General features: G+C 33.0%; 1 protein-coding gene across 18 annotated transcripts in view; it reads right to left on the minus strand.

The window, feature by feature from the left end:
- OSBPL1A (oxysterol binding protein like 1A) overlaps window positions 1-26,289 on the minus strand; it is a 305,323-nt gene that overhangs the window by 20,943 nt on the left and 258,091 nt on the right. For all 18 annotated transcript variants that reach the window (XM_074276711.1, XM_074276727.1, XM_074276751.1 and 15 more), the window contains 6 exons: window positions 16,393-16,468; window positions 6,931-7,065; window positions 4,782-4,879; window positions 3,416-3,598; window positions 961-1,068; window positions 93-182 (listed from right to left, as the gene is read on the minus strand). In XM_074276711.1, the coding sequence (XP_074132812.1) occupies window positions 93-182; window positions 961-1,068; window positions 3,416-3,598; window positions 4,782-4,879; window positions 6,931-7,065; window positions 16,393-16,468 (690 nt within the window). The remainder of the gene's footprint in view (window positions 1-92; window positions 183-960; window positions 1,069-3,415; window positions 3,599-4,781; window positions 4,880-6,930; window positions 7,066-16,392; window positions 16,469-26,289) is intronic.

Here is a 26,289-nt window from a genome sequence, read left to right on the forward strand (position 1 = left end):
CTTGCCAGCATTCCTTGTAAATTTATCTCACAACTGTTTTAATGTGAAGCCTATTTCCCATTTTTACTTCATAATTAAAATAGGAATATTACCTTTTATCCTGAATGTAGCCTTCAACTTTGTGTAATTCCTTTCCGAAAAGGCCACATGGCTTGAAGTTTAATATACATTTCTCTCCAGTCCTAAGATAAAGACATCACATTTAGATGACTACATTTATTGAACAAAAATTTATAAAGAACATGACACAGAATGAGGAACATTGCCCCAACCAACTTACTTGTATAATAATACCAAAAGTTGAATAATAAGATGATACAGCAAGAAATTAGATGCAACAGGATCTTTCTGTTACCTATAATAACTACTGCTCCCATAAATATAACAGAGTTATTAAAAAAGTTTCTTCACAATTTCTGAAGCAATCAAGTGCAATCATATTATTTCCATTTTGTAGCTAAGAAAATTGAGGCTCAGAGAAGAGGCAAATGCCCGTGATCACAACATTGTCCAAGGGTGGGAGTGTGGCTTCAAACTGTGGCTCCTGACATTGCCAAATTCATCTCTTTCCACTCCTACTATGTCACTATTTGTTTCTTAGATAATTCATCAATTTCTACCATAGTTACTCTTCTTTTCCTTTTTCCCCCCCATAGTTACTCTTTTAAAAAGATCTAACAATAACAATAGCTTTTATTTATACACTACTTTGAGCTTTTATAAATATTATCTCTTTAGGGATCAATTGCTATAATCTGTTTATTTCACAGATTAGAAAACTGAGGCTCAAAAAAGTGAATACTCATTCACTATCACAGATTCATTCATTCATTCATCAAGCATTTCTTAAGTTCCAGCTGTGTCCCAGGCACACAGCAGTTATTCTTATCAGAAACTCACAAAACTCCATTAGCTTCTCTTAAAAGAATATGTGGATTCCACTGTGAAAGTCTAACTTACTTATGGTTTGTTATCTCCATGTTGCCATACTGCTCAATCCAGAGTTTACCCACAATAATGTTATGTACGCAGCAAGTAGGATTTGTCCACGTATAGGCTTCATTGTGTCTAAAAAAGTAAAGGAGGAATAGGGCATTATTATTATGTTGTTTGACTTAGCTAATAAACCACTGGCTTATAAAGGAAGACATAGTACATACAACAAAGTGTCCTCTAAATGATGCAGCCTAAGAAGTTTAAAACCAATCAAGGTTAAAAAAACAAACAAACAACAACAATGACAAAAAAACTCCAACCTATTAGCTGTCAATAGAGAGAAGAATTACTTATTGGTATTTGCATTTTTGATGAATTTAGTGCAAATGCCATTATGCAGGCTAAGAAAACTTAAGCCTTCCACAATGTCAAGTGACATGGACCAAGTGATATACATAAAATATTTTCTTGAAAAGAAAACAAAATTAGTTTATGGAAATGATTATAGATTCTACTGTAAGATTTATATGTCAAGGATGCCTTGATAAGAAGGAAGTTTCCATATATATCAAAGTACTTAAAGTGGTACTTTTTTGTGATAACAAAGAATGGAAGACAAAATAAATGACCACTGAATGAGGAATGCTAAGAAATGTGGAATATAAGTGCAAAAGAATATTATTGTGCTATTAAAGAATGATGAATATAAATACAGAGAAGCCTAAAAAGAGCTGTATTAACTGATGCATATTGATGTAAGCAGAGACAAGAAAACAATATATCACATGAGTACAACAACAACAAAATCAAAGTGAACACTGAAAAAAATTAAAAGAAAAAGACTTTCTTCAAAGAAAAACTATGAAAAGACATAATAACTCCTACTCCTTAGTAAAAGTGGGATGTCTATAAGTACAAGTTTTAGACTTTTATTTTTAGTATACTGAATAATTAAAGGATTATGCTAAGTGCAAGAAATACAAAGAGAAAAATAAGATAGTCCCTTTTGTCAAAGATCTCATTGTCTAATGAGAAGGATAACATTTATGAAAGATTGATATTGGTATTGGGCAGTGAAGCTGATATTTTCTTTTGGGAAATATTATTTGTTACATGGGATAGCTCTCAGAGGGTTAGGAAAGGGAACTAGAGGAAATTATGGTGATAGTAAAAAACTATAAAATATATTTAAAAAGAAATGATTTTAGCACATATCCAATATTTAAATAAACTAGTAACATGCCTAAGCACTTAGTGTGCAAAAAAGATAAAATAGAACATACATTAATGTGTATTCTGAAAACAAATTTAGATTATAGGAATAATTCTAAATAGTTCCCTCAAACTTCAAATTAGCTATTATCACTGATTAAAAAAGGTTTGTATGAAAATAACTAGAAGTTTACATCCCCTCCTCAAATGCAAATGAAGTAGAAAACTGGAACAAAATCCCAAAAGGCTTTCTATACAAATTTCAAACTAGCTCACCAACAAAGCAGGAAAATTTTAGTGCACTGCAAATGCTCCTTTAAAAAAAAGCGCAGATTAGTACTTGGGCTTGATTTTACCATATCTTTTGGTCTGATTCTTTTAGAAGAGGGAAAGGAAGTAGAAGATGGATTAGATTATTCTTGCAATATTTTGTAATTCTAAAATTCTATGCTTTTGTTAGATATCCTGAAACTATCTTCACAATTAGTAATCATATGAAATGATGACAGAACTTAAATGGCAGATTACAGGCTTAAACAACGTTATAATCATTTATAAAGGTTGTTTGGCAAGATTTGAGAATACATTTATGACTATACATTATAATACAGACTATTTCCATTTTTAAAAATATACAATCAACATTGTTCACATCAAGTTAAATTTGCATAAATCTAAATATGGTAATTTAGCCAAAGAAATTGCAGTTAAAATAAACTTTAAGACATCTAATCTAAGTAAATATAAGTTCAAGATTCAGCACCCTAAAGCATGAATCCCAACTACAGTATTCCCCATAAGTGCCTGGCCAGTTTCTATTTAAATTGCTTCACTCCTGTGGAATCCAATACCTCCCTGGGTTAGACTAGTATTTTTTGACAGTTCTAGGTATTAGGGAGTTTTTCCTTCTGAAAACTTCTTCCCTTTAAAGTAAACGAGAATCAAGTTAATCCCTGTTTCACATGTCACTCCTTTAAAGATTCAGAGAAGCCGGACACAATGGAATTTGTCAATATCTCTCCTAGAATGTGATCCCTGGAATAAGAAAAAATACTCTAGTTTTGGCAGAATGAAATCCTTCCACCATATATAGGTTCTATTTAATTTAATGTAGAATAATAGTGAATTTCCTTTTATACATGAAGTAGGTTGTTTTCTTTAGATGAATAATTTTCAGTTTTAAAAAGTGTGTGCAAAAAAAAAAAAAAAGTGTGCATGTGTATGTGCACATGTGCATAGGGAGACTAATGGCATCATATCAACTTACTCAAGAAGCTCCAAAGTGATGGTTCCCTTGGGTTCAGCTTCCACACTCTTACCCCAGAACTTGAGTTTGGGATAAATTGATCCATGAAAGATAAAGTCATTGTTTAATCCTTCAGCATGAAATGCGCTCACTGGAGGATGATGGCTCACTTGCTCTGAGATAAGTCTGAATCCAAGATCATCTCTTCAAGAATAAAAAAAATGCTGTAAGTTAAACTTGTTCTGTAAAGCTATTATTTCAGTCACTTTACTGGGTTTGAATCTTGATTCTAATTCTTACTAGCTGTGTGACTTGAGTCAAGTGACTTAAACACTATCATAGTTTTCCCACCTATGAAATGGCTATGATAGCCTTTCTGTTTCACAGGCATGTTAGGAAAGTGCTTGGTAAACCATAAAATACTCCACGTTAGATACTGACATTTCTGATATAACTATTTTGTGACTTAAAAAGATATTACTAAGCAAATAAATCAATATTATAATCCTGATGTACAAAACACCACAGTAGTAACTTGTTCAAAACTGTACTAGTATTTTCAAAACAGGTAAACCGAAAACCCATTTTCACATCAACTACTCTTCGTGTCAAAATTATTATTAACATATAAATGTATGGCCATAGTGATGCTACCTATAGAAATTTAAAGCCTGACACTTCAATCTGTAAAATTTTCTATAGGAAAAAAATTAAACGAGGTCAAGACATTTATTTCTAGTTTAAAAAAGCGGGGACTGGCATGAGAGGTAGAGAAGAAAGGAAATGGATGTGTGAAATGTGAGCATCAAGAAAGATTCCTTAGTAAACCACACTAATATGATGGAAAACACAAGCATGAGGAATTAAATACAATCACATTTTTTGTTCCTATTATATGCATAGCTGCACATACTAAATGTGATTTTCTATGTTTTAGAAAAATTAATTGATTAACAGAGCAGGTCTAAGGAAGTACAACAAATCTCAAGGAGCCTCAATAATTAAATGACAATTTCTTCTTTTTGAACTTTAATAGCATACTATTCCCCAATATTAGTTAAAATAAATTCTTATAAGTCATTTTAGTGTTATCAACAAAATTTTTTTGTTTAAGTAAAGTTCTGAGTTGTTCCCTTTTCCTAAGGCGGCATTAAAATTACCTTTTGGCTCAAACGAAAACTTTTTCTTAAGAAAATGGTTTTACAATCTAATTCTAAAGTCATAGATTCTAAAAGCCAGATTATATAGGAAAGTCAGACAACACTTCATTAATAAAAGGAAAAATAGGTATAATAACAAACCAGAATTTATAAAGAAAACCACACTCAGAAAGAATCAGCCATATCCCACCAACTATATTTAAATGTTGTGACAGAGATATCTTTACCGGACTAATTCATATGTCTCTCCAAGCAGTGGGTTGAAAGGCTTCCCTGTGCGTTCCCATTGAGAAGCAACAGCAGATACAGCAAATGCGGCTACACACTATGGAACAAAACATTGTTTCAAGCTAAAAATAATCTCATCAGAATCAAGATTTCATTTAACATATATACTATAGTTATTTTGTATTGGTATGTTTACTCTGAATTTTCAAAACCTTTCAAAACACCTAAGCATTCAGTTTGGACAATGGTACTAGTGGAATATATAGAAAGCATTTTTAAAAGCTAAAATTACTTTGATCATCCACCAGTGATTTTCTATCTAAACTCTAGTGTTATGATCTCCCTCAAAGTGTCCTAAATTATCTGAAGGACTTTATGCAAATTGCAAACCAACACTTTGCTTTAATTTTTTTTAAATCATGATCTGAACTATAGCAACTAACTAAACAATAGTTAGAAAGATAAGGGAATGTGGTAAAACTGAAAAAAATAAAATTTAAAAAAAAAAAAAAAAAAAGAGCCCATAGAGCAGTGATGGAAAACACAAGCATGGGGAATTAAATACAATCACATTTTTTGTTCCTCAAACTTTTTAAATAGGGGGCCAGTTCATTGTCCCTCAGACTGTTGGAAGCCCGGACTATAGTAAAAACAAAAATTCATACTCTGTCTCCGCCCCACAGCTCATTTGCCATAACCTGATGGGCTGCATAAATGTCCTCAGCGGGCCGTATCTGGCCCGTGGGCTGTAGTTTGAGAACCCCTGCCATCGAGTATTTGTTCCTAAGAGGATTAAAACAATAAAGCTACATAAAGGAAAGAAAAAAAATGGATTCCGTTTAAAATATTAATATTGCTTTATAATAAGAGAAACAATATAATCTCAGAAGACTATATAGTACTTTGCAGAAAAATAATAGGGTATCCAACATACATCAATGCTTTTGTTCAGATTGCAGCATACTTAGCTGTAAGAAAGAGCCCCTAGAAGTCTTGATAGTAGGGGGAGGAGTTTAGGGGCATACTGAGTAAAAATCTGCAGAATGCTGCATACATTTAGAATCACTAATGTATCCTGATAACATTCAAAGGATATGTAGTTAATTCCTGTTTTAAATTTTTTTTTCAATGACAGGCTTTTCAGAGTTTTATGAGGGAGCTTAGAAATTATCTAGTCCACCCCCTACTTTTTACAGATGAGGAAAGAGCCCAGTAGAAGCCCATACCTATGGTGCTATAAATAATGATGACAGAGCTGGAATTGAGGTCTCTTTAACCCCAAATCCAAGGCTCTTCTCACTGTAGCATATTGTTCAAGGCATCCAAAAAAAAAACTATTAGTTTTAACCAATGGGGCAACCTAGTTTCATCTAATAAATTATGATTATGTATTCATTTTTTGAATATCTAAGAACAGATTATGTGACATTGTAAATCTCTAGATAATTTTTTCAATATTAGATATTTAATTCCACATGTATAATTTCATCTTCTATCTAAGTATAAATAAGTGAAAGACAGGCTAGACAGTCAAAGCTGTTGCTTATCAACAATTTCAAAAAGATTGCTAGTTATAGAAGGCACAAAATAATGGCTTACCTTTAAAGTTCCATTTATTTACCTTAATGTAAAACATAAATCTTATTCATATTGTACCACTCTAAATTAACGTATATTCTGAAAAGAACCATTTCTTGGGTTGCAATTATATGTTTGGTTTCATTTTCCCAATCCAGACCAAACTGAGAATCCAAAATGGCAGCAGTGTCTCCTTGTATACTTTTACTGTGATATGGGATGTCCTAACAGTGATTTTTTATGCTACTAATAAACCTAGTAGTTAAATTAGAGGAGGCTATAACAGTGTTGCTTCTGCTCTTAAAATATTAAATACATTATCAAAGATACTTAACCAAAAGAGAAAAGAACATATATGATGGTTTACATTACCTCTTATAGAGTATATTCCCAGTATCAGGCACAACTTCTGGCATATAATAAACACTAAAAAAGTAACTGTTGACATATTTTGATAGTTCCAGAATAAGTTTTTTTCATGAATATATTTTCTTTTAGATTACCGCAAACTGTTTATGCACTGTATATGCTTTGGATACACAGAACCAATACAAATCAATGATTACATACTTGCATCCTTTCAACTGCATCAGAAAGTGCACTGGCTTTGTGGATGAGGTACGTATGTTCCATATATTCAGTTAGTCTCTGCAGAAAACTCAAAGGTTCATTAAATATAACTGGCATTGTGATCTTGGACAGCTCCTAAAAAGAAGATTAAAAAGTTGGGTTTTAGAGTTAGATCTCTCTAAAAGTTGTACCTAGCACAACACCTAGCAATGTTAGGTGACTAATAAATGTTTGTTGAATGAAAGAATGAAGAGAAATGCTGAACTAGAAGAATTATTATAATGGTTAAGAGCTGGAGTACAAGGACCACAATTTTAAAAGTAAAATCCTGGGCATTTGGTAGAAACTCAGTAAAAAATGTGCTGATGAAAAAAAATGTGCTGATGATCAAATTGGTCTGTTTAACTTGAATATTTTTAGGTCCTAGTGAATTCAGATAAATCTCTGGTGCACATATTCCACTATTACTAATGAACCACTGAAAACTATGAAAAAGGGCAGTTCAAAGTTAGTTTTCTAAATACAGTAGAAATATCTCTTCTAAGCTTGCAATTCTGCAAAGCAAAGGAAGGGACAACATTTGAGGCATAGGGAATAGTTTTTGCAAAGGAGTAAATCCAGTAGATGAAGTAGCAAGGCTAATATAAACAAGTAGACTGTCTTGGCTGGACCACAGAGCAAGGTGGAAAGATTATTATGTCAAGAAAAGGATTAATAAGTAATAAGTAAACAATAGCCAGATCATGAATGAGTTTTAAGTGGGAAATAAAGGAAATTTTATCTCTGAGGCAATAGGAAGCCCACTGGAATTTACTGAGCAAGGGAACAGCATAAAGGGAACAGATCTAGGTTTCAGGAGTATCATTTTGGCAGCTCTGTGGAAGATTTGGAAGGGGACAGACCTGAAACAGAAAGACCCATTAGAAGCACCTATGATATTCCAGACTAGAGTGTCTCAAGTAGGATGGTAGCCATGAGAATATAGCTACTAAAGATAGAATTTAAAACTTGTCAAGTGATTGGATATGGAGATGAAAGTGAAAATTTGATGATGATTCTGAGATTGTGACTCCTGGGTGATTTAAAGAATAGTGGTTCTTCACTTCAATGAATTCTGTTTTGAACATGTTAAGTTTGACATGCTATAGTCCAATTCAAAATATTCAAAAGTTGGTAGTGGCAGACTAAAGCTCAGGAGAAAAGAAATGGGCTAGACCTAGAGATCTGGAAGTCTGCTATATAAAGATATTAACTGAATTCATAGACCCTGATAAGACCATTAGGAGGAATAGAATGAATAAATATAAGGTCCAAGAAAAAGACTTGTGATGAACTGATAATAGAGATACAGATATGGATGAAGAGGTGGGGAAAGGGAGAGAAAAATTGGAACATAAAATTTTGCAAGGGTTAATGTTGAAAAGGTATCCATGCATATGTTTTGAAAATAACAACTTTAAGTAAAAAAAAGAAGGCTGAGGAGTTGAAAAACAGAATGAGAAGGGCAATAAATCCTAATCACACTAACAAATAATAAATTTTTGTTGAATATATGACTTTTTATTTTTGGTTAGTTTATGGCTCTAATTGTCCATAAAGAAATAAATGTAAAATGTTTTAAACTTTAAGATATTATATAAATGTCAGCTCTTTTTATAACATTCATTTGTACTGTTTGCTGTTGTTAATGATATGTTGTCATATATTATCTTTTGGCTCCTTAATTATACTTTATATTCCTTGTAGAGTATCATTCTTCTCCTCTATCCCAAGTAGGAGTCAGCAAGTGGTGGGCACATAATAGGTACTAAATAAATACAATGAGTACAAAGTAAAATTCCTTCATGATCATTATTGTGCTTATACTTCATAACCCAACACTATAAAATTACTACACAAATTAGTGGAGTAAAAAATTAGGGAGAAATTCTCTGTTCCCAATGCTACAGAATCTAAATTATGTTATGGTGCAGAAATCTTTTACAATGCACAATAGAAGTGGATAGAAAAAGGAAGGAAATATAAAGAAGAGTAAGTATGATTAGAAGCTTAGGTACTGGCCTAAATCTAAATTAGCAATAACAAATAAATAAAGCTCTAAATAAAGCAAAGTTCTGGAAATGCAATTCTGACATATTACTGTTCAAGAAGTGTATTTGCTCAGCACCTTGGAGAGGTAGCTAGACAGTCTAGAAAGCAACTGTGCTTATTATAAATGCAGTTCAAGAATAGAGTAAAATAAGAGTTGCTGCTGCTTTCTCATATTAGTCATGAAGGATTCTATCAAACTCCTTTTGGGTGTTTCAGTGTGGCCATATGGATGGATATTTTGTACAGAACCCACAAAACCTGAGGCAATAGGGACTGTTACTAAAATAGCTACCCACGGTTGAATCACAGCTGTTCTCTGACCAAGAAGTTATGTAAGCAATTTAATTTCTAGTTCATGTATTTTGCGCTTTTTTTTTCTTTGCCAGTCACACCTCATTTTATATCAGTAAAATACATTTACACAATTTGAAATTAAATTGCAGGAAGGAGAACAGTAATTATCTAGAAAATGCATTTTGTCTTTTTTTTTCTGGAAAACACTATGTGGCAGAATACTTATAAATCCTTAATTTAGTAGTGTATTAACTCTCTTGGGAATTGAACAGATTGTATTAATGGTAGAAACTGACTGAAGGAGATAAGTATTTCAGTATGGACTTTTCTTTAACCAGGATGGCTCAGATAGTCATGTTTTTATTAAAATCTATTTTTAGGTTTTTTTTTTTTAGATTAGAGTCCTGAAACTTTCTTTCTTCCAAGAGATTATTTAATTCATCCATTTTATTTGACAGATGAGGAAAAGAGGGCTGACATGTTTGGTGACTTGTCTAAAAGCACCTAGTTAGTCTGATTCTAAATCTTGTGCTTTTGCCATGATACCATATTATCACTTCTCTACTGCTGAATTTTGGGCTCTTTCCACTCCACCTCACTAAAATTATAGTAGGTAGAGTTTGTTTTGGAAGATAAGAGAATAAAATCATGTGTTTAATCCTGGGTGAACAGCCTGAAAGACAGAATGGCCAGGGAAACACAAGAACTAGAGATCATGTTATGAACTTGGGATATCATTAGTTGGAGAATTCATTAATTGTCTTCAAGTATTTGAATGGCTATCATGTAAAAGAGGGATTGACCTTGCTTTACTTGGCCTCAAGAGACAGAACTGAAAGGTGGATGAATCACAGAAGATATAAAATGGATAATTTTGCCTACATGAGATTGATTCTATACTAACAAAATAAATGGAGATAAAAATCAGAAGGGGAAAAGTTAACTGGGAAAAAAATCTGGTGGCAAGTTTCTCTGATAAAGATATGATGTTCAAAATATATAGGGAAATGATTCAAATATATAAACAAAAGAATCATCCCTCAATAAATACATTCACAAAACACAGAGATAGGGAAGATAGTGACAGTGAAAGCAAAGATAGAAAAGGAAAATCGCTTAAGCATATAAAAAATGCACAGAAGAGAAGAAAGTACAGAGATTGACAGAGACAATAATATATATACTTTGGAAATGAAAGTATTGAATTTATTATTTATTTAAAAAAACAAGCTGTACATAATAGATTTTGTGGTTTTGAACTGCAATCTTTTTTTCTTTGTTCATAGAAATGTTTTTGTTTGTTGGGGCTTCTCAAGTTCAAAATAATAAAAGTTATTTGTTATTAAATAAAGGTACTAATGAGCATATATAGCAGTTTTTTTTTTACCTAAACTTAGTTCTAAGTATTGAAAAGTCTATTTTTCAGAGTAATTTTACAAGGTTATAGAAAAGTCAATAACACATAACTAGATCTTATTTTCTCTTTTAAATATAGTTATAAATTAAACAATGCCTTGGGAATTCAGAAATTAACACATTTTGTTGTAATTTTTATGTAATATGATCCATATTTCAATTAGCAAACATGTCTGTATGTATTTCCAAACATTTCTAATAACAGGGAAAACTATCATGGATATTATAAGGGTCAAGTTTTGAAAAGAAACAAGAACCAATATATATATAAATATATATATATATATAATTTTTTTTTAATCACAGGGAGATTCAATCAGAATTAAATATTCACAACAGATTGTCCCATCTTGTGACTGAGCTAAAAGCCAAGGTTTAAATTTATCCATGCAAATTAATAACAACCAATGACGAAACTGAAGAAATTCTCAATTGCAATTGTTTGTCAGCTGATAAATTAATAGTGAGGGAGAAATTCCAGAAGGAAAAAAAAATTTTTTTTTTTAATTCTCTTGAGTATTGTTAGATAATGTTTAAACAACCTGAAGGTAGGTCAAGATTTGGCTTCCTCCACTCCCAACCAAAAAAAAAAAAAAAAAAAAGCAAAATTTTTATGAATTATACATTTCATCTCAACATCTATATACTGAAGAATAAAATCTCTTTGAGAACAGCAATTTTTTGGTCTTTTTAGCCTTAGGATCTAATTCAGTGGCTGACATAGTGGGTATTTTATTATTTGTTGAATGAATTAATATATTAATAATAGCCTGACCTTGGTAAGTCCAACTTGGGTTAGGGCTAGGTTTACTGGTATCATAGTAGTAAGTGACCTAATGTGTGTTAATCAAATTCTTGATGCAAATGATGAACAATAAATATATGACTCGGTCCCCTGCAGCTGCTGGTCATTTATTATTGTTCATTCCTGTATCTGTTTGTTAGCTTTCTCTTTGCTCCTCTATTGGAACTTCAAATTTTCTGTACAACTCTGGTCTTTTCATCAGGAAAACTTGTAAGTCTCCCATTTCGTTAAGGGTTCATTTTTTGCTTTCTGGAGTACCACATTTCAAGTTTTCTGTTCCTTTATAGTGGTGGCTGCTAAATCAAGTGTTTTGAGGTGGTGGTTTCTCCTTACTTGAATTTTTCTTTCTGGATGCTTACAATATATTTTTTTTCTTTTGTCTTGGAAGCTCTCGATTTTGGCTCTCATATTCCTGAGAGTTTTCTGCTTTGGATTTTGACTACCATATTTTTGGCTGTTTTCCACTTGAGGTTTCTTTCAGTAGATGACTGTATTCTTTCTACTTCTATTCTACCCTCTAGTTCTGGAGAGCCGATAAGATTTCTTGAAGTAAGATTTTATGTATAGACTTTTTGAAGGTTTGATGTTCAGATAGTTTAGTGATTCTTAATTTTTTTTCTCCTGAATCTCTTTTCAAGGTTAGTTGGTTTTTGCTGAGACATCTCAGATTTTACTTTGTCAGTCTTTTGACTTTGTTTTAATAGTTATGTTGCCTCATGGAGTCATTGGTTTCTATTTGACTCATTCTAATTTTCAGGAAGTTCATTTTGCTTGGGAAGGTTTTGTACCTTTTGTGTCATTCTATTGATTCCCTTTATAATTTTTTCTTTCCTAACTCTTATTCCTTTTCTAATTTCTTCTTAAAGTACCCTCATGATAAAAACAAACAAACAAACAAATAAATAAATAAATAAATAAAATTTTTAAAAAATACTCTTTTTTAGTTTCTCTTCTAGGCATTATAGTTGAGTTTGTACCCAAATTGTATTTTTCTCTCAGGATTTACTTAAAAGATGTTTTAGAGACATTGTCATCTAGGTTTTGGTCTTCAGATTAACCCACCACTTTGGTGGGATTCTTTTTTTGTTTGTTTGTTCAATGAGTCAGCCCACTTCTTGACTTCAGACTTGATATTAAATTTAGGCTCTGCTATCCTTCTGGAAAGAAGGTCTATGCTGGTCCTGTTGCTACTTTCTTATTATACTGAATGTTGTATAATTCCAAGATTCTAGGGACAGGATGAAAAGCTGTGAGCTTTCATTATTTCCCAAATGCTTGGATTGAGGGCAAAGTCTTATTCCTGTCTCCTGTGCCTTCCTGCCAGCTCTTAGCCCTTTACTAAACTCTGTAAATTCTTGACCTGGATATGAGTATGAGCAAGAATAGACTGCTACTGGAATACGTCCCTAAATGCTGGCTGAAAAATTGTAAGTTTAGAATGGAAGAATTTAGTTTTCCCTTTGGAGTGGAATTTTTGTCTTGGTTGTTATTCTTCAATTAAATGATGGAAATATAATCCTGCTCTGCAGGTACATGGCACACAACTGATGCTTGCTTCTTCCTTTCTAGGTACATTACCCAGGGTCTACCTACTATTAACCTGGAACAACACCTTTTTGGTACCCTTCTTAATTCTCTTTAGATTTATGACCTGGAACTATATAATGGGCAACAAAGCTACTAGTTTGCATCTATCCCTCTGCCCAAATACAGGTATAGTACTTCTCTTTTCCTAGTAAACAGTTCCTCCCTGGGCACTCGAGTGATCACATCCAAGTACTCCTCCCCAGTATCTTCAGACTGTTCTGTCTCCCTATGCTAAACTAGACAAATGACTCAAGATATTTTTTCCCTGTATTTTTCCCATCAAGGCTCTGCTTAGTACATCTTTCAGATTTGTTTAGCAGATTTCGAAGGAGGGGAATTTGCTTCCTATCACTGTTCCATCTTGGCACCATCCCTAGGATTCTAACTTTGAAGACAGGGTAGGATATCCTGCTTTGGAGGATGATGTGAGAAGTCAGAGATGATAAAATGGTGCATTTTCAGATTGTTAAAATCAGAAATTAAATTTATCCTATCTGCCTAAAGAACAAAAAAAAAATACTTTAAAAAAAGTTCTGATTTTTGAATCTACAATACTCTAATAATACTCTGATCATGAGACATAGACAATTACAAACACTCTGAATGCACTATGGTAATATATAGGAGTAAAAAAAAAAATCATTCATATCTTTTGATCCAGTAGTTCCATCAATATTATCTCTCATCCCAAAAGCATAAGAAGAAAAAAAGCCTCTATTTGTACACAAAACATTCATAATTACTCTTTTAAAATAGCAAAAGCTAACAAAATTCTTAAAACTCATCTATCTATATATACAACTATAAGAAACCACTGGATAAATTACAGCTCATTAATATAAAGGATGGGAGAGGAGGCTGGAGATTTACCATATCCCTGGGGCAATTGCTCTATAAGAGTTACCTGGGGACATTAAGAAGTTAAGTAACTTGCCCAAGGTCACATGGTATTAACCAACTTCTGATAACAAGCAATAATAGGAAGTATTGAAGAAAATATGTTAAGACTTATAGAAAGTGATGCAAAACAAAATTACCAGTAACAGAATTGTATATCTATCAAATACAATTTGTTTTTATTGTTGTTTTAAAAGGAAGAAAATAAAGCCAGAAGGAGCATAATTTCAGACAGATCTTGCATGAAAGGGACATATTAATTTTTTGTTAATTACTTTGGTTCTATGTTGTTAAATGTTGTGGGTTTTATATTTACTGTCTACTTGTTTGTGGTTATTCATTTTATGATGAAGGTTTTTAAAATCCTGACTAAGAATTCTATAAACATGTATTATACATCACAAATAAAGACCATTAACTATTTTAGATTTATGGGCAGGTTTCAGGTCTGCATTTTGTTAAGTGCAAGATGATGATATTCTGTATCCTCCCCCAATCTGCATTTTCTCTGAAGCTCTGTTTTTTACTTAGCAAATTCTGAGAATTAGTAGCATCTTTCAAGTACTACAAATGTAAGACTCAAATCTAACCCCAACTCCCTGGTTTAAGATATATGTAGCTACACTGGACGCTGGGTAAGTTGTGACTTCTTGGGTCAGTTTTCTCATATAAAATGAGGGAGTTAGATTTGAATCCTTTGAGGTACACTCTAGTTGTAATGTCTATGATTTTGTTAGCAAATTAGAAAACTGCTTTATGAAACTCAGAAGAAAAGGTTGAGGACTACATGCAGAAAATGGAAAGAAGGTTTAACTATGTGGATTGTTAATTTTTCTAAGTTCATAAAAGTGGTTAAGGAGGAAAACTGTGAGATCTCACAAAAGGAGTCTTAAAAATTAAAGTTTTAAAATTCCACAAGAATACTTAACCCTACAATTTTGGGATGACTTTTCTTTTCCTTTCTTCCTTCCTTTCTTTGCTTATAAACCTGATCTATAGACAGAACTATTTTTCCAATTTCTGCTTGTTTGTTTGTTTTTGGAGGGGGAAGGAGGGCTTAGGATAAGGAAACTTAATCCCCTCAAAAATAATCTTAAAAGAAAAGAGTACACTACACTTGACTCACACTTGTCTTTCAAAACACATGTTATTTAAGACACTGTGGTTTGATATTCAAATCTGCTTATAGTTAAGTACTTGGCACTTGCCCATTTTAGTGATCTGGTGTCTGTTCTGACTATAAAACAGAGGAATACTACAACAGAGGGTGCCAGTAGCACAGAATTGTCATTTCCAGGGAAGCCTGACAGTTTCCAATCAAACCACATTAATAAATGTTTCCTACAAGCCTTGAGCTTCTGGAGTTTGCTTAACAAAGAACACACCCCAATCTACACTTCCTTTGCAGCTTTATTTTTTACTTAGCAAGTTCTGAGAATTAGTAGCATCTTTCAACATAGTATAAAGCCAGTCAAATACCAAGACTGTAGCATCTGAGTCATTCTCCTTGTTAATCTCTTTTGGAAAATAGCATACCAGTAAATAGTGTAATAACAAAATCTTGATTTGGAGATAATCTAAATCTTTTGGGACATTTGTTGATCCAGTATTATATATATTAAAACAAAACAATCACATTTATTGAACAGAACTGATTCAAACTAGTTATTAAAGGGAAAGGATGGGAAACATAAAAGTATTATAACATGGGAGATAGTAACTGTATGCTTAATCAAATCTTAATGTAGGTTAGTTAAGTCAATAATATATTTTGCTATAATAAATGACAAAGGGGAAAATTTTGGAGAAATCTGGGAAGACTTGTTTAAACAGGTGCAGAATAAAGTAAGCAGAACCAGGAGAACAATTTATATAATAACAACATGATAAAGAAAAATATTTTGAAAGACTTCAAAATTTTGATCAAAGCAATGATCAACCATGATTCCAGAAGACTGATAATGAAAATAACACTCAGCTCCAGATACAGACATAATGGATTCATAGTTCAAAATGAGACATTTCTATTTTGGTTATGGTCAAAGTGGGACTTGTTTTGCTTGACTGTGCCTATTAGTTACAAGAGATTTTTCCTTTATTTCTTTTTTGTTTGTTTTCTGATGAGGAGTGGGGATAAGAAAATACGAAGGAAGGAAAATAGATTTCTGTTTATTTACTGAAAAAACTTTAATTTTTAAAATAAAGGCAATGTAACAAATGGTTTAAAAACATTCTAAGCATCTCTGTACATTTTAATTTCCATGCTAATTCTACCTTATGGGTAAATTTTTGAATACCTCAAAAAGTTAAACAATAAAACACATTTCTACCTCATATTCTAACTCTATTACATAATTCATTTGTTTATTTACCATTCCAATGCATTTTCTAAGGATGCTCCAGATACTGAAGTCATTTCTGGAAAACATTGGAGAGGGCAAGCTTGTTCTGGGAAAAGAAACAAAAACAAATTGCATATCAGTGCAAATAACTTAAGGAAAAAAAAAGTCCATGGTTATTTATGGCAATATTGTATTCAGCCAGATGCAGAGAGACAGGAAAAATGAGCAGTTGGAGCTTTGCCCACAGGTCAAGCAAATGGGAAGCTATCCCCTGTATTTCACTGCTATTTTGGACACCTCTTGGGTTTTTAAGTAGAAGAGTTACTACATAATTCTCTCTCTTCTATTTCTTTAACTTCAGTTCCAGTGGCCCATTCGGGTCACTCTAAATATATTAAAAACTATAACCTTTGTTTTTTGGAGTCTGATATGGGGGTGTGTTTTTAACATTAAATATCTTCTAAGATCATTTTACAACTTCAAAATTCAATTCCCTTGGACAAGGGTTGAGAAGGCTCTGCCTTATACTAAAAGCAAAGTGTTCATTTAAACCTATCACAAACCAAAAAGGTTCTTGTGTAGTACAAAGATATCTTGAGAAATGCTAGTAGACATCTAAATAACTAGCTTTGGTATTCTGTGCTGATCAATATTTTGGTCTTTTTACACAGGTCAAGAAAAATGAAATGAAAAAGCATATAAACTATAAAACTATAAAACAAAAAACCAAACCCAGAATACCATAGTTTGTTGACTTTAAAACAAACAAAAGTTTATTCTATAAGAATATTTATAATCATCCAACCTTTAAATTTTTCCCACAGTTTTTAAGTGGGAATATTCACTATAAATTTTAGTGATGAAATTCTAAATACTTTTCTATTATTAATATACTAAAATGCTATTTCATCCAAAAAAATCTGCTAGTTGATGACCACAGATAGTTTCTAAATGGCACACTATCCAACTATCCAAGAACCAGCAACCTTCTTTCTAATTCTACTGCCTTCTGTTAACTGTTCCTATTTATCCTGTCTTGCTTGGTCTATATTTATTTATATGTTGACTACCTTTTTAGATTGTAAGTTCTTTATGGGTAGAGATTGTCTTTTTGCCTTTTTTGGTACCTTTAACACTTAGCACAATGTCTGGCTTATAGTAGGCAGTTAATAAATGTTGATTGATTAATCTAGGAAACTAAGAACAGTCAGAAAAGTAAGAGATCTGTGTTATGAAAACACAGGGAAAATAAATTATCCAGGAAAGGGTGAGATAGATAGCATCAAAAGTATTGCATAAGTCTATAAAAACGGTAATCATATCAAGCAATTATGAGACAGTTATGGCAAATCTGGGGAGAGCAGCTTTAGCTAAGTCATGCTGTCAGAAACCAGACTGGACTGGAATGTGAAAGAGGAAATGAATGGAAATAACTAGAGTAGAAGGCCTTTTATAGAAGACTGGCTACCAAAGGAAGAGAAATTTAGGAAAATATCTTGAAAAGACATAAGTTAAGATTTTTTTAAGGATGGGGAATATTGGATGTATCTGTAGGCAGCAATTAGGTAAAACTTAAAGAAGAGAGGAAGGAGAGGGACTAAAGGATGAAACTAGGAGAAAAGGCACTGATAAAAGAAAAGTTATCAGTGAAAACTGACTAGCTTTGTGATGAAAAAGGACACTGCTTCATCAGATACTAAAACAAGAAAATGAGAATGAAGCATAAAGGAATCAAGGGAATTTAACATAATTGTTCAGGGAGAAGGAACTTATGAATAGCTTTTATTTTTCTCAAAAAATAATGAGGCAAATCTGCTGATATTGAGAATGCAGCCTAGAGAAGAATAAGGCATGGCTAGTCTAGTCACCTTCCTTCAAAAAAAATTCTGAAAGGAACCATCTAATTAGAGTGAAAAGCTAAAAGGGCAGAGGAAACTTCTAATGTGTAAATTCCAGGACTGTAGTGAGCTTCCAGAATGAAAGGTCTTCTGCAACATAGGTGACAAAGTTTGGAGTTCAGCCTAAAGAGGAGTGAGAAGTTGACATCTGGAAAAAGTAAACCTCTTTAAATTATAATAGCAGTCCTCTCCTTCCTCTATTCTTTGAGAATTCTCCAAAATACTGCCCACAAACACATCTATAATTACCCTATCCTTAAAAAAAAAAAAAACCTCAACTTTGGTCTTAAGATAGTTTCCTAAATTTCTCTTTCCTTTGGTAACCAATCTTCTATTAAAAAGCTTTCCACTCTAGATACTTCTCATTGAGAGAGTAAATGAAAAAATTACTCACCAGAGTCACAGAACTAAGAGATGTTTGTTAGTTTGGCTTGAAGTCAGGTCTTATCCTGACTCTAAGGCTAGTTCTCTATGCAATACTACTTAGTATTAATATATATCGGGGTTAAGAAATAAAATGAGGTCTCAATAAAACATTATAACTCTTGACTGAAACAGTAACATTTCAACAGATATAAAGAATTCTCAAATAAAGGTGAATCTAGGACGGGTAGGAAATCTTTTTTTGCTTAGGGCCATTTATAACATCATTTGTCAGATATACAAAATTGCCAACTTACAGAACTCAAGCAGTGGGAGGTTGTTATACCTAGCTTTCAGTTCATCATTGTCGTTAGTTGCTTTAGCAAATGATTTCATGGAACTTATGTGGTCCTTGGGCTGGATGTTCTCCACCTATGGTCTATGGGAAAAGTGCTTGGTGAACAGGAAAGAATTCTGAAGTTAGAGTCAGAAGATGGGAGTTTGAATTCCTTCTCCATCATTTGTAACCTGGATCACCAACATGGAAAAGTCACAATGTTTCTGGGCCTCAATTATTCCAACTGAAAAAAAGATGGGATAACGTTGATGACCTGTAGAATCAAGTCTGTGAGTATTACAAATTACCTACAGAACATTTCACACTAGATATCCTATAGACATCTCAAATTCAACAGCTCTGAAAAGGCTTAGATGTACCACACTGTTAGGTTCTTACTAAGTGCTAATGAGATAATGAGATATTAGGTTCTTACTAGGTGCTAAGTCGGTACTTAACAATTCTCTAGTTACGGCCTTTCCTGGTAGTTTGACTTGTGAATTCCTAAGGAAGAGCTTTCGTGCTTGGGAGGAGCAAGCTCATTGGTTGAAGTGGTTCTTCCCAGAAGCCTTTGCATTATCCCACGCCCATTCTCTGGGAGGATAAAAGAGGACAGCACTCCAAAGATAGGAGAGGTCTCTGCTCTAGACCAGGCTTGACGGGGCTCTCTGCAGGAAGGGAAGTCACTTCTCTGGACGACAGTTAACGGCAACTGCCTGGAGACAATGGCTCTCTACAGGAAGAAGAATCTGTCCGAGAGATTTGAGTTGACACAGCAGATCTCCTCCCAGAGAGCGATCAGCAGCGTCTGGAGACAACAGCACGCTACACCACACTACATTTGCTAGTCATCTCTATGCCTCATCAGCTGTCTCCAAATTGCTACTTCTGACTTGAAACTTAGATTCCACTCCTGGCCCTTGGATTGGTGAGCAGTCAGTGGGAAAATAGGAAACGACTTTGCCCCCACTATCTATCTCTTCCATATCTTCCTCCCAACCTCTCAAATTCAAGTCCAACATATCATCAAATTCTAAATCAATATCACTATTCATGAAAAAGGTATCAATCAATTCCCTATGACTCCTATCACTATTTCCTCTGAATGTCCTATCTAAAACATTTGGTATTGGTTATTACTTGCTAGTGTACTATCTTCCCCTAAGTAAGCTACCTGAAGGCAAAGGTCTACCTGACTTGCTTGCATTTGTATACTCAGTACTGAGCACAGTGCTTGAGACATATTTATTCATTCACTTTTGCCCCTAACTTACTTCTAATTTTTTCCTATTACTTCTGTCGAGGTACTACCAACTTCCTAGTCAATCAATGTTAGAAAACTGGCTGATCTCTTTGTCACTCTCTTCACTCTACTTACCTAATCATTTGCCAAATCCTGACATTTTCCCTTATACATTTCATTTATTTGTTATCATCTTTCTATTTGTATGCCCCCATCCTAGCTTGTGCTTTCATCACCACTTGTCTATACTGCAAAAAATAAAGGCTCCTAAATGTTCCTGACTTAAGTTTCTTTTCCTTCTAATTTATTATTACCATGCTACTAACTTCCAAAAGCTAGCTTCTATTCCCTCTAAAATAAAATACAAAGTCCTTAAGTTTATTTTTTAGTCTTTTACATTCTTATCCCAAACTTTTCCAGCAGTATTATACATTACTCCTCTTCACATAGACCATAGTCCAGTCAAATTGGTCTTCCTACAGTTCCTCAAAAATAATACTCCTCTTCAGCCTTTGTGCCCTTTGTATTGGCTCACTATCCTCCTATGCCAAAAGGGATCCTCTTCTCATTTTCTAAAATCTTTAATTTGCTTTAAGACTTATTGAACTGCCTTCTTCTAGGTTTCCCTTATAATCCTATGTGCTTTATTTTATACATTTAAAAACATTATAAGGAGTCCAGACCATCAATGTCCTGAAACTTCTGTTAGTCCTATCCCCACCAAAAATTACCTTGTATTTAATTCTGAATATGTTTTCTGTATAACTATATATACCAGGTTACATTCCCCAAATATAAGCTCCTCTGTCTTTTTTTCCTGAGCATCCAGCAAGCTGAACAAAAGAGAATAAACATGGACTAAGTGCTACTCTGGATATGGTAAGTCTGGGCTATGGCTTGGATGGTGCAGTCACCCTCTCCAGGATGTAAGACTGCCAAATATAAAACTGCACTACAACTTCTGGGACACCCTCAATATGCATGCACGTATGCATGCACACACTTAGGCACGAGGTGCACACATGCACACAGTCTTCTGTGTAAAGATAATTAATTCCCTGGGAGTAGATGAAATTGCCAAGGGAGACTGCAAAAAGAAGAAAAGGCAGCTCAGGATACTGCCTTAGTTCTCTTTGGATGATGCTGAAATCTAAGCCCTAAGAGACACACCCTTCTCGGCTTTACCAAACGTTTACAGAAAAACCCATCTCAGAAGAACAAAACAGGCACCTCCATAGGAAGAGTGTTAGAAAGGGCAAGGAGAGCCAACTCATTTTCAAAGAAGGGAACACTATTACAGCTCATTTCAGATTCTCTTTCTTGTCTGGTAGTGTGCCAGATGACTTTATAATGGGTTTTGCTTTGTTACAACAGGATTTGAACATAATATATTAATGATGCTTATTGTCAAGTAATGTTACACAAAGTAAAGTTCTCCCCATATGATGTTAATTTTTTAGTCACACAACTTAGTCACCAAAAATTTTTGTTTCAGTTTTATTTTCCCGTTTAAAAAAAGGTTAAAGGATATTTTAATAATAATATCCAAAACACAGAAAGGATTATCATGAGTTTTAGAAAGAATAGTAGATCTGAAGTCAGAAGACTTGAATTTACTTTAAGCAAATTGTCTAACCTCAATTTTTCCATTTGAAAAACAAGGGAGTTGGACTACAGAACATCCAATATCTCCCTCCAACTTAAAGTCCTATCATATTCACCCTGATGGAAAGCACATGTAGAAATGGATTTCAGCAGCTTGCAGGGTCCCTGCAACAATTATTATTTAAAGAGGACCATAACTATCCAACTAGGTTATTTCATGAGGTGGCAGCCAGGTGGTGTAGTACATAGAATTATGCCTCTGGATCAAAGGACCTGAGTTTAAATTTGCCCCCAGACACCTACTAGCTGTGTGACTCTGGGCCAATCACTTAACTTCTATTTTTCTGTTTCTTCAAATGTAAAATGAGGATAATAATAGCATCTATTTCACAAGGTTGTAGTAAGGTCAAGTGAGATAATATTTGTATAAGACTTAACACAGTTCCTGGCACATTTTTGTTGTTCATTCATGTTCAACTTTTCATGACTCCATTCAGGGTGGTTTTGTTTGTTTGTTTTTTTGGCAAAGATACTGGAGTGGTTTGGCAGCTCCTTCTCCAATGTGTCCCCATTCTATAGATGAGGAACTACGCCAAATAGGGGTTAAGTGACTTGACCAGGGTCACACAACTTTTAAATATGTAAAAATGCTGGATTTGAATTCACATCTTCTTGATTCCAGACCCAAAGTCCTATCTATTATACCACTTAGTTGTACCACAAACTTTCCTACAAAGTTTTAGTCTTATGTGATTTTAAAGTTTACAGAATAAAGTCTGAATTAAACTCTAATACATTGCAATGCTCAATAAATGCCCCAAACTTCTGGTCATTAATCAGATAAATGATAAGGATTAAAAACAAGCACAAGAAATTCCTATAACAATAGCTAAATGGTAGTATTAAGTACTCACTTACAAAAATTCAAATAAACTTTTTGGGTTTTTCTTTCTTTTCCTGTTAACTATGGACCCAGAATAACCAAAAAACTGCCATTCTCAAAAGTAGGAACAATTATATTTTCTGTGTTTATATTCCCAGCAACTAACAGAGTGTGGGACACACAGTAGGTACTTACTTAATAAATGCTCACTGAATTGAATTTAATAGCCTCTTTAAAGTCCTTCCCACAAAAAACCCTAAAATTTCTCCTATTACCTTAAAAAGTTTCAAATAATGGCTATTCATTTTTTGCTATTCTTCAACCATCTCTGCTGTGTGCCTGCTACCAGAGTAGATTTATTTTTAAGAAGAGGCACAGTAGAAACTTGAAGTCAAAAAAACTTGGGTTCAAGTATTAAAATTTATCAATGTTTGATCAGTAGACACTAACAATACAGATTATAACCCCTTTATAGTTACAAACCCTATATATAGTTTTTATGAACTGTGGGTGCTGAAAAAATTTTCCATCTATTATTCCAGTGATAGGTTTTTATTTGTTTGTTTGTTTGAAGTTGGATTAGACTTCTGATGGTCCACTATTTGGTCTACAACTTGTCATTACAGATTGATAGAACATATTACATTTTACAACACACTGGGTATAGCATTCAAGAAGCCTCCAAGCCAAAAGGAAGCATTAATTTAGTTCCAATTTCCAAGATAATAAAGATAGAAAGAAGAAATCAAAGGGAGAGTATAGTTTGATAATCTGGAACTGATAAAAAGGAACTAGTATCTAGTCTTTTTGGCAGTTCAATTTTATAACTGGGTTTTTATAATTGATGACAAATTATTAATGATTTGTCTACTTATCACAAAATGGAGTATTATCTAAGAGTACTTTATTTGACCTGACTTGCTGAATAAAAACTAGGAAATGTGAACTTCATACTAAATTTTTGAAATCTAATATTTATCCTATTAATCCAATAGCAAGTTAATCTTAGAAATATGGTAACAAATTTGTTTACTGCTAGTATTTAATTCATTACTATTACTGCATTAAGTGCAAAAGCTTAAATTCATATCATTATCAAGTATACATGAACAACTACTGATAAAGCACATATTTCCTTTTTAGAATATTTTTCTTTTTTTGTTTGCAATATAACATTTGGGTTTTTTTGTTTGTTTGTTTGTTTGTTTGTTTTTTTGGCTTACTTTACTCCACTGCCTTTTAATATATTCTAACATCCTTAGAGGGAAAATTTGAAAATCAGACCCTTAAATGAACATATCAACAGTTCTCAAAATGAGATAATTGAATGCTTAGGGTTAACAGAAGGTAACCACCTTTCAGAGAGTACTCCATGTCAAATCTATTTTCAGAATAATAGTGAGATGTTATTTGCTTATTAAAAAAACCCCTGCCTTTATTATAATTACATAATTGTGAAAGATTGGATTTTCTTTAGATACTTCAATCAAAATAACATCATAACAGATTGAATACTGAAATAGATATAAGAATTTCAGTTATTCCAAGTGATATAGCATCTAAATTTCTAAAGGAAAAGTTAAGAGAGTTGCAAGAAGAAATAGATAGCAAAACGATAATAGTGGGGAGATCTCAACCTTGCACTCTCAGAATTAGATAAACCAAACCACAAAATAAATAAGAAAGAAGTTAAAGAGGTAAATAGAATATTAAAAAAGTTAGGTATGATAGATTTTTGGAGAGAACTGAATGGAGACAGAAAGGAGTATATTTTCTTCTTGGCAGTTCATGTAACCTATACAAAAACTGACCATATATTAGGACATAAAGACCTCAAAATGAAATGCAGAAAGGCAGAAATAGTAAATGCATTCTTTTTAAGATCACTATTCAATAAAAACCGCATTCAACAAAAAGCTACAGGTAAATAGACCAAAAAGTAATTAGAAACTAAATAATAAAATGAATAGGTGAAACAGCAAATCATAGACACAATTAATAATTTTACCCAAGAGAATGACAACAATGAGACAACACAACAAAATTTGTGGATTGCAGCCAAAGCGGTAATAAGGGGAAATTTTATATCTCTAGAGGCTTAATTGAAAAGATCAAAAGAGATCAATGAATTGGTCTTACAACTTAAAAAACTAGAAAAAGCGCAAATTTAAAACACCCAATCAAATACTAAAATTGAAATTCTAAAATTAAAAGGAGAAATTAATAAAATTGAAAGTAAAAAAAAAACTATTAAATTAATAAATAAAACTAAGAGTTGGTTTTATGAAAAAACCAACAAAACAGATAAACCTTCAGTAAATTTGATCAGAAAAAGTAAAGAGGAAAATAAAATTGTTAGTCTTAAAAATGAAAAGGGAGAACTTTCCACCCAAGAGGAGGAAAGTAGAGCAATAATTAGAAGTTACTTTGCCCAATTTTATGCAAATAAATTTGATAACCTAAGTGAAATGGATGACTAAACTTCAAAAATATAGGCTGCCCAGATTAACAGAGGAGGAAGTAAATTGCTTAAATAGTCCCATTTCAAGAAAAGAAACAGAACAAGCTATTAATCAACTCCCTAAGAAAAAAATCCATAGGACCAAATGGATTTACATGCGAATTCTACCAAACATTTAAAGAACAATTAACTCCAATGTTATATAAACTATTTGAAAAAAAAATTAGGGAATGAAGGACTCCTACAAATTCCTTTTATGACACAGACATGGTACTGATACCTAAACCAGGTAGGTTGAAAACAGAAAAAGAAAATTATAGACCAATCTTCCTAATGAATATTGATGCAAAAATCTTAAATAAAATATTAGCAAAAAGATTACAGAAAGTCATCCCCCAGATAATACACCACAACCAAGTAGGATTTATACCAGGAATGCAAGGCTGGTTCAATATTAGGAAAATTATTAGCATAATTGACTATATCAATAACCAAATTAACAAAAACCTTATGATCATCTCAATAGATGCAGAAAAAGCATTTGATAAAAACCAACATCCATTCCTACTAAAAACACTTGAGAGTATAGTAATAAATGGGCTTTTCCTTAAAATAGTCAGTAGCATCTGTTTAAAACCTTCAGTAAACAGCATATGTAATGGGGATAAACTGGAACCATTCCCAGTAAGATCAGGAGTGAAATCTATCACCATTACTATTCAATATTGTATTAGAAATGCTGGCTTCAGCAATAAGAGTTGAGAAAGAGATTAAAGGAATTAGAGTAGGTAATGAAGATGATATGATGGTATACTTAGAGAACTAATTTCAAGGGAACTAATGAAAAAAAAAACTCAAACGAAGGTGGCTTAGTTGTACCAGATCTAAAACTTTATTATAAAGCAGCAGTCACCAAAACCATTTGGTTTTGGTTAAGAAATAGACTAGATGACCAGTGGAATAGGTTAGGTTCAGAGGACAAAACAGTCAACAACTTTAATAATCTAGTGTTTGACAAACCCAAAGACCCCAACTTTTGGGATAAGAATTCACTGTTTGAAAAAAAAACTGCTGGGAAAATTGGAAATTAGTATGGCAGAAACTAGGTTGTGACCCCACACTTAACACCATACACCA

Source organism: Sminthopsis crassicaudata, chromosome 1 (genome assembly GCF_048593235.1).
Source record: "Sminthopsis crassicaudata isolate SCR6 chromosome 1, ASM4859323v1, whole genome shotgun sequence".
NCBI classification, from domain to species: Eukaryota; Metazoa; Chordata; class Mammalia; order Dasyuromorphia; family Dasyuridae; genus Sminthopsis; species Sminthopsis crassicaudata.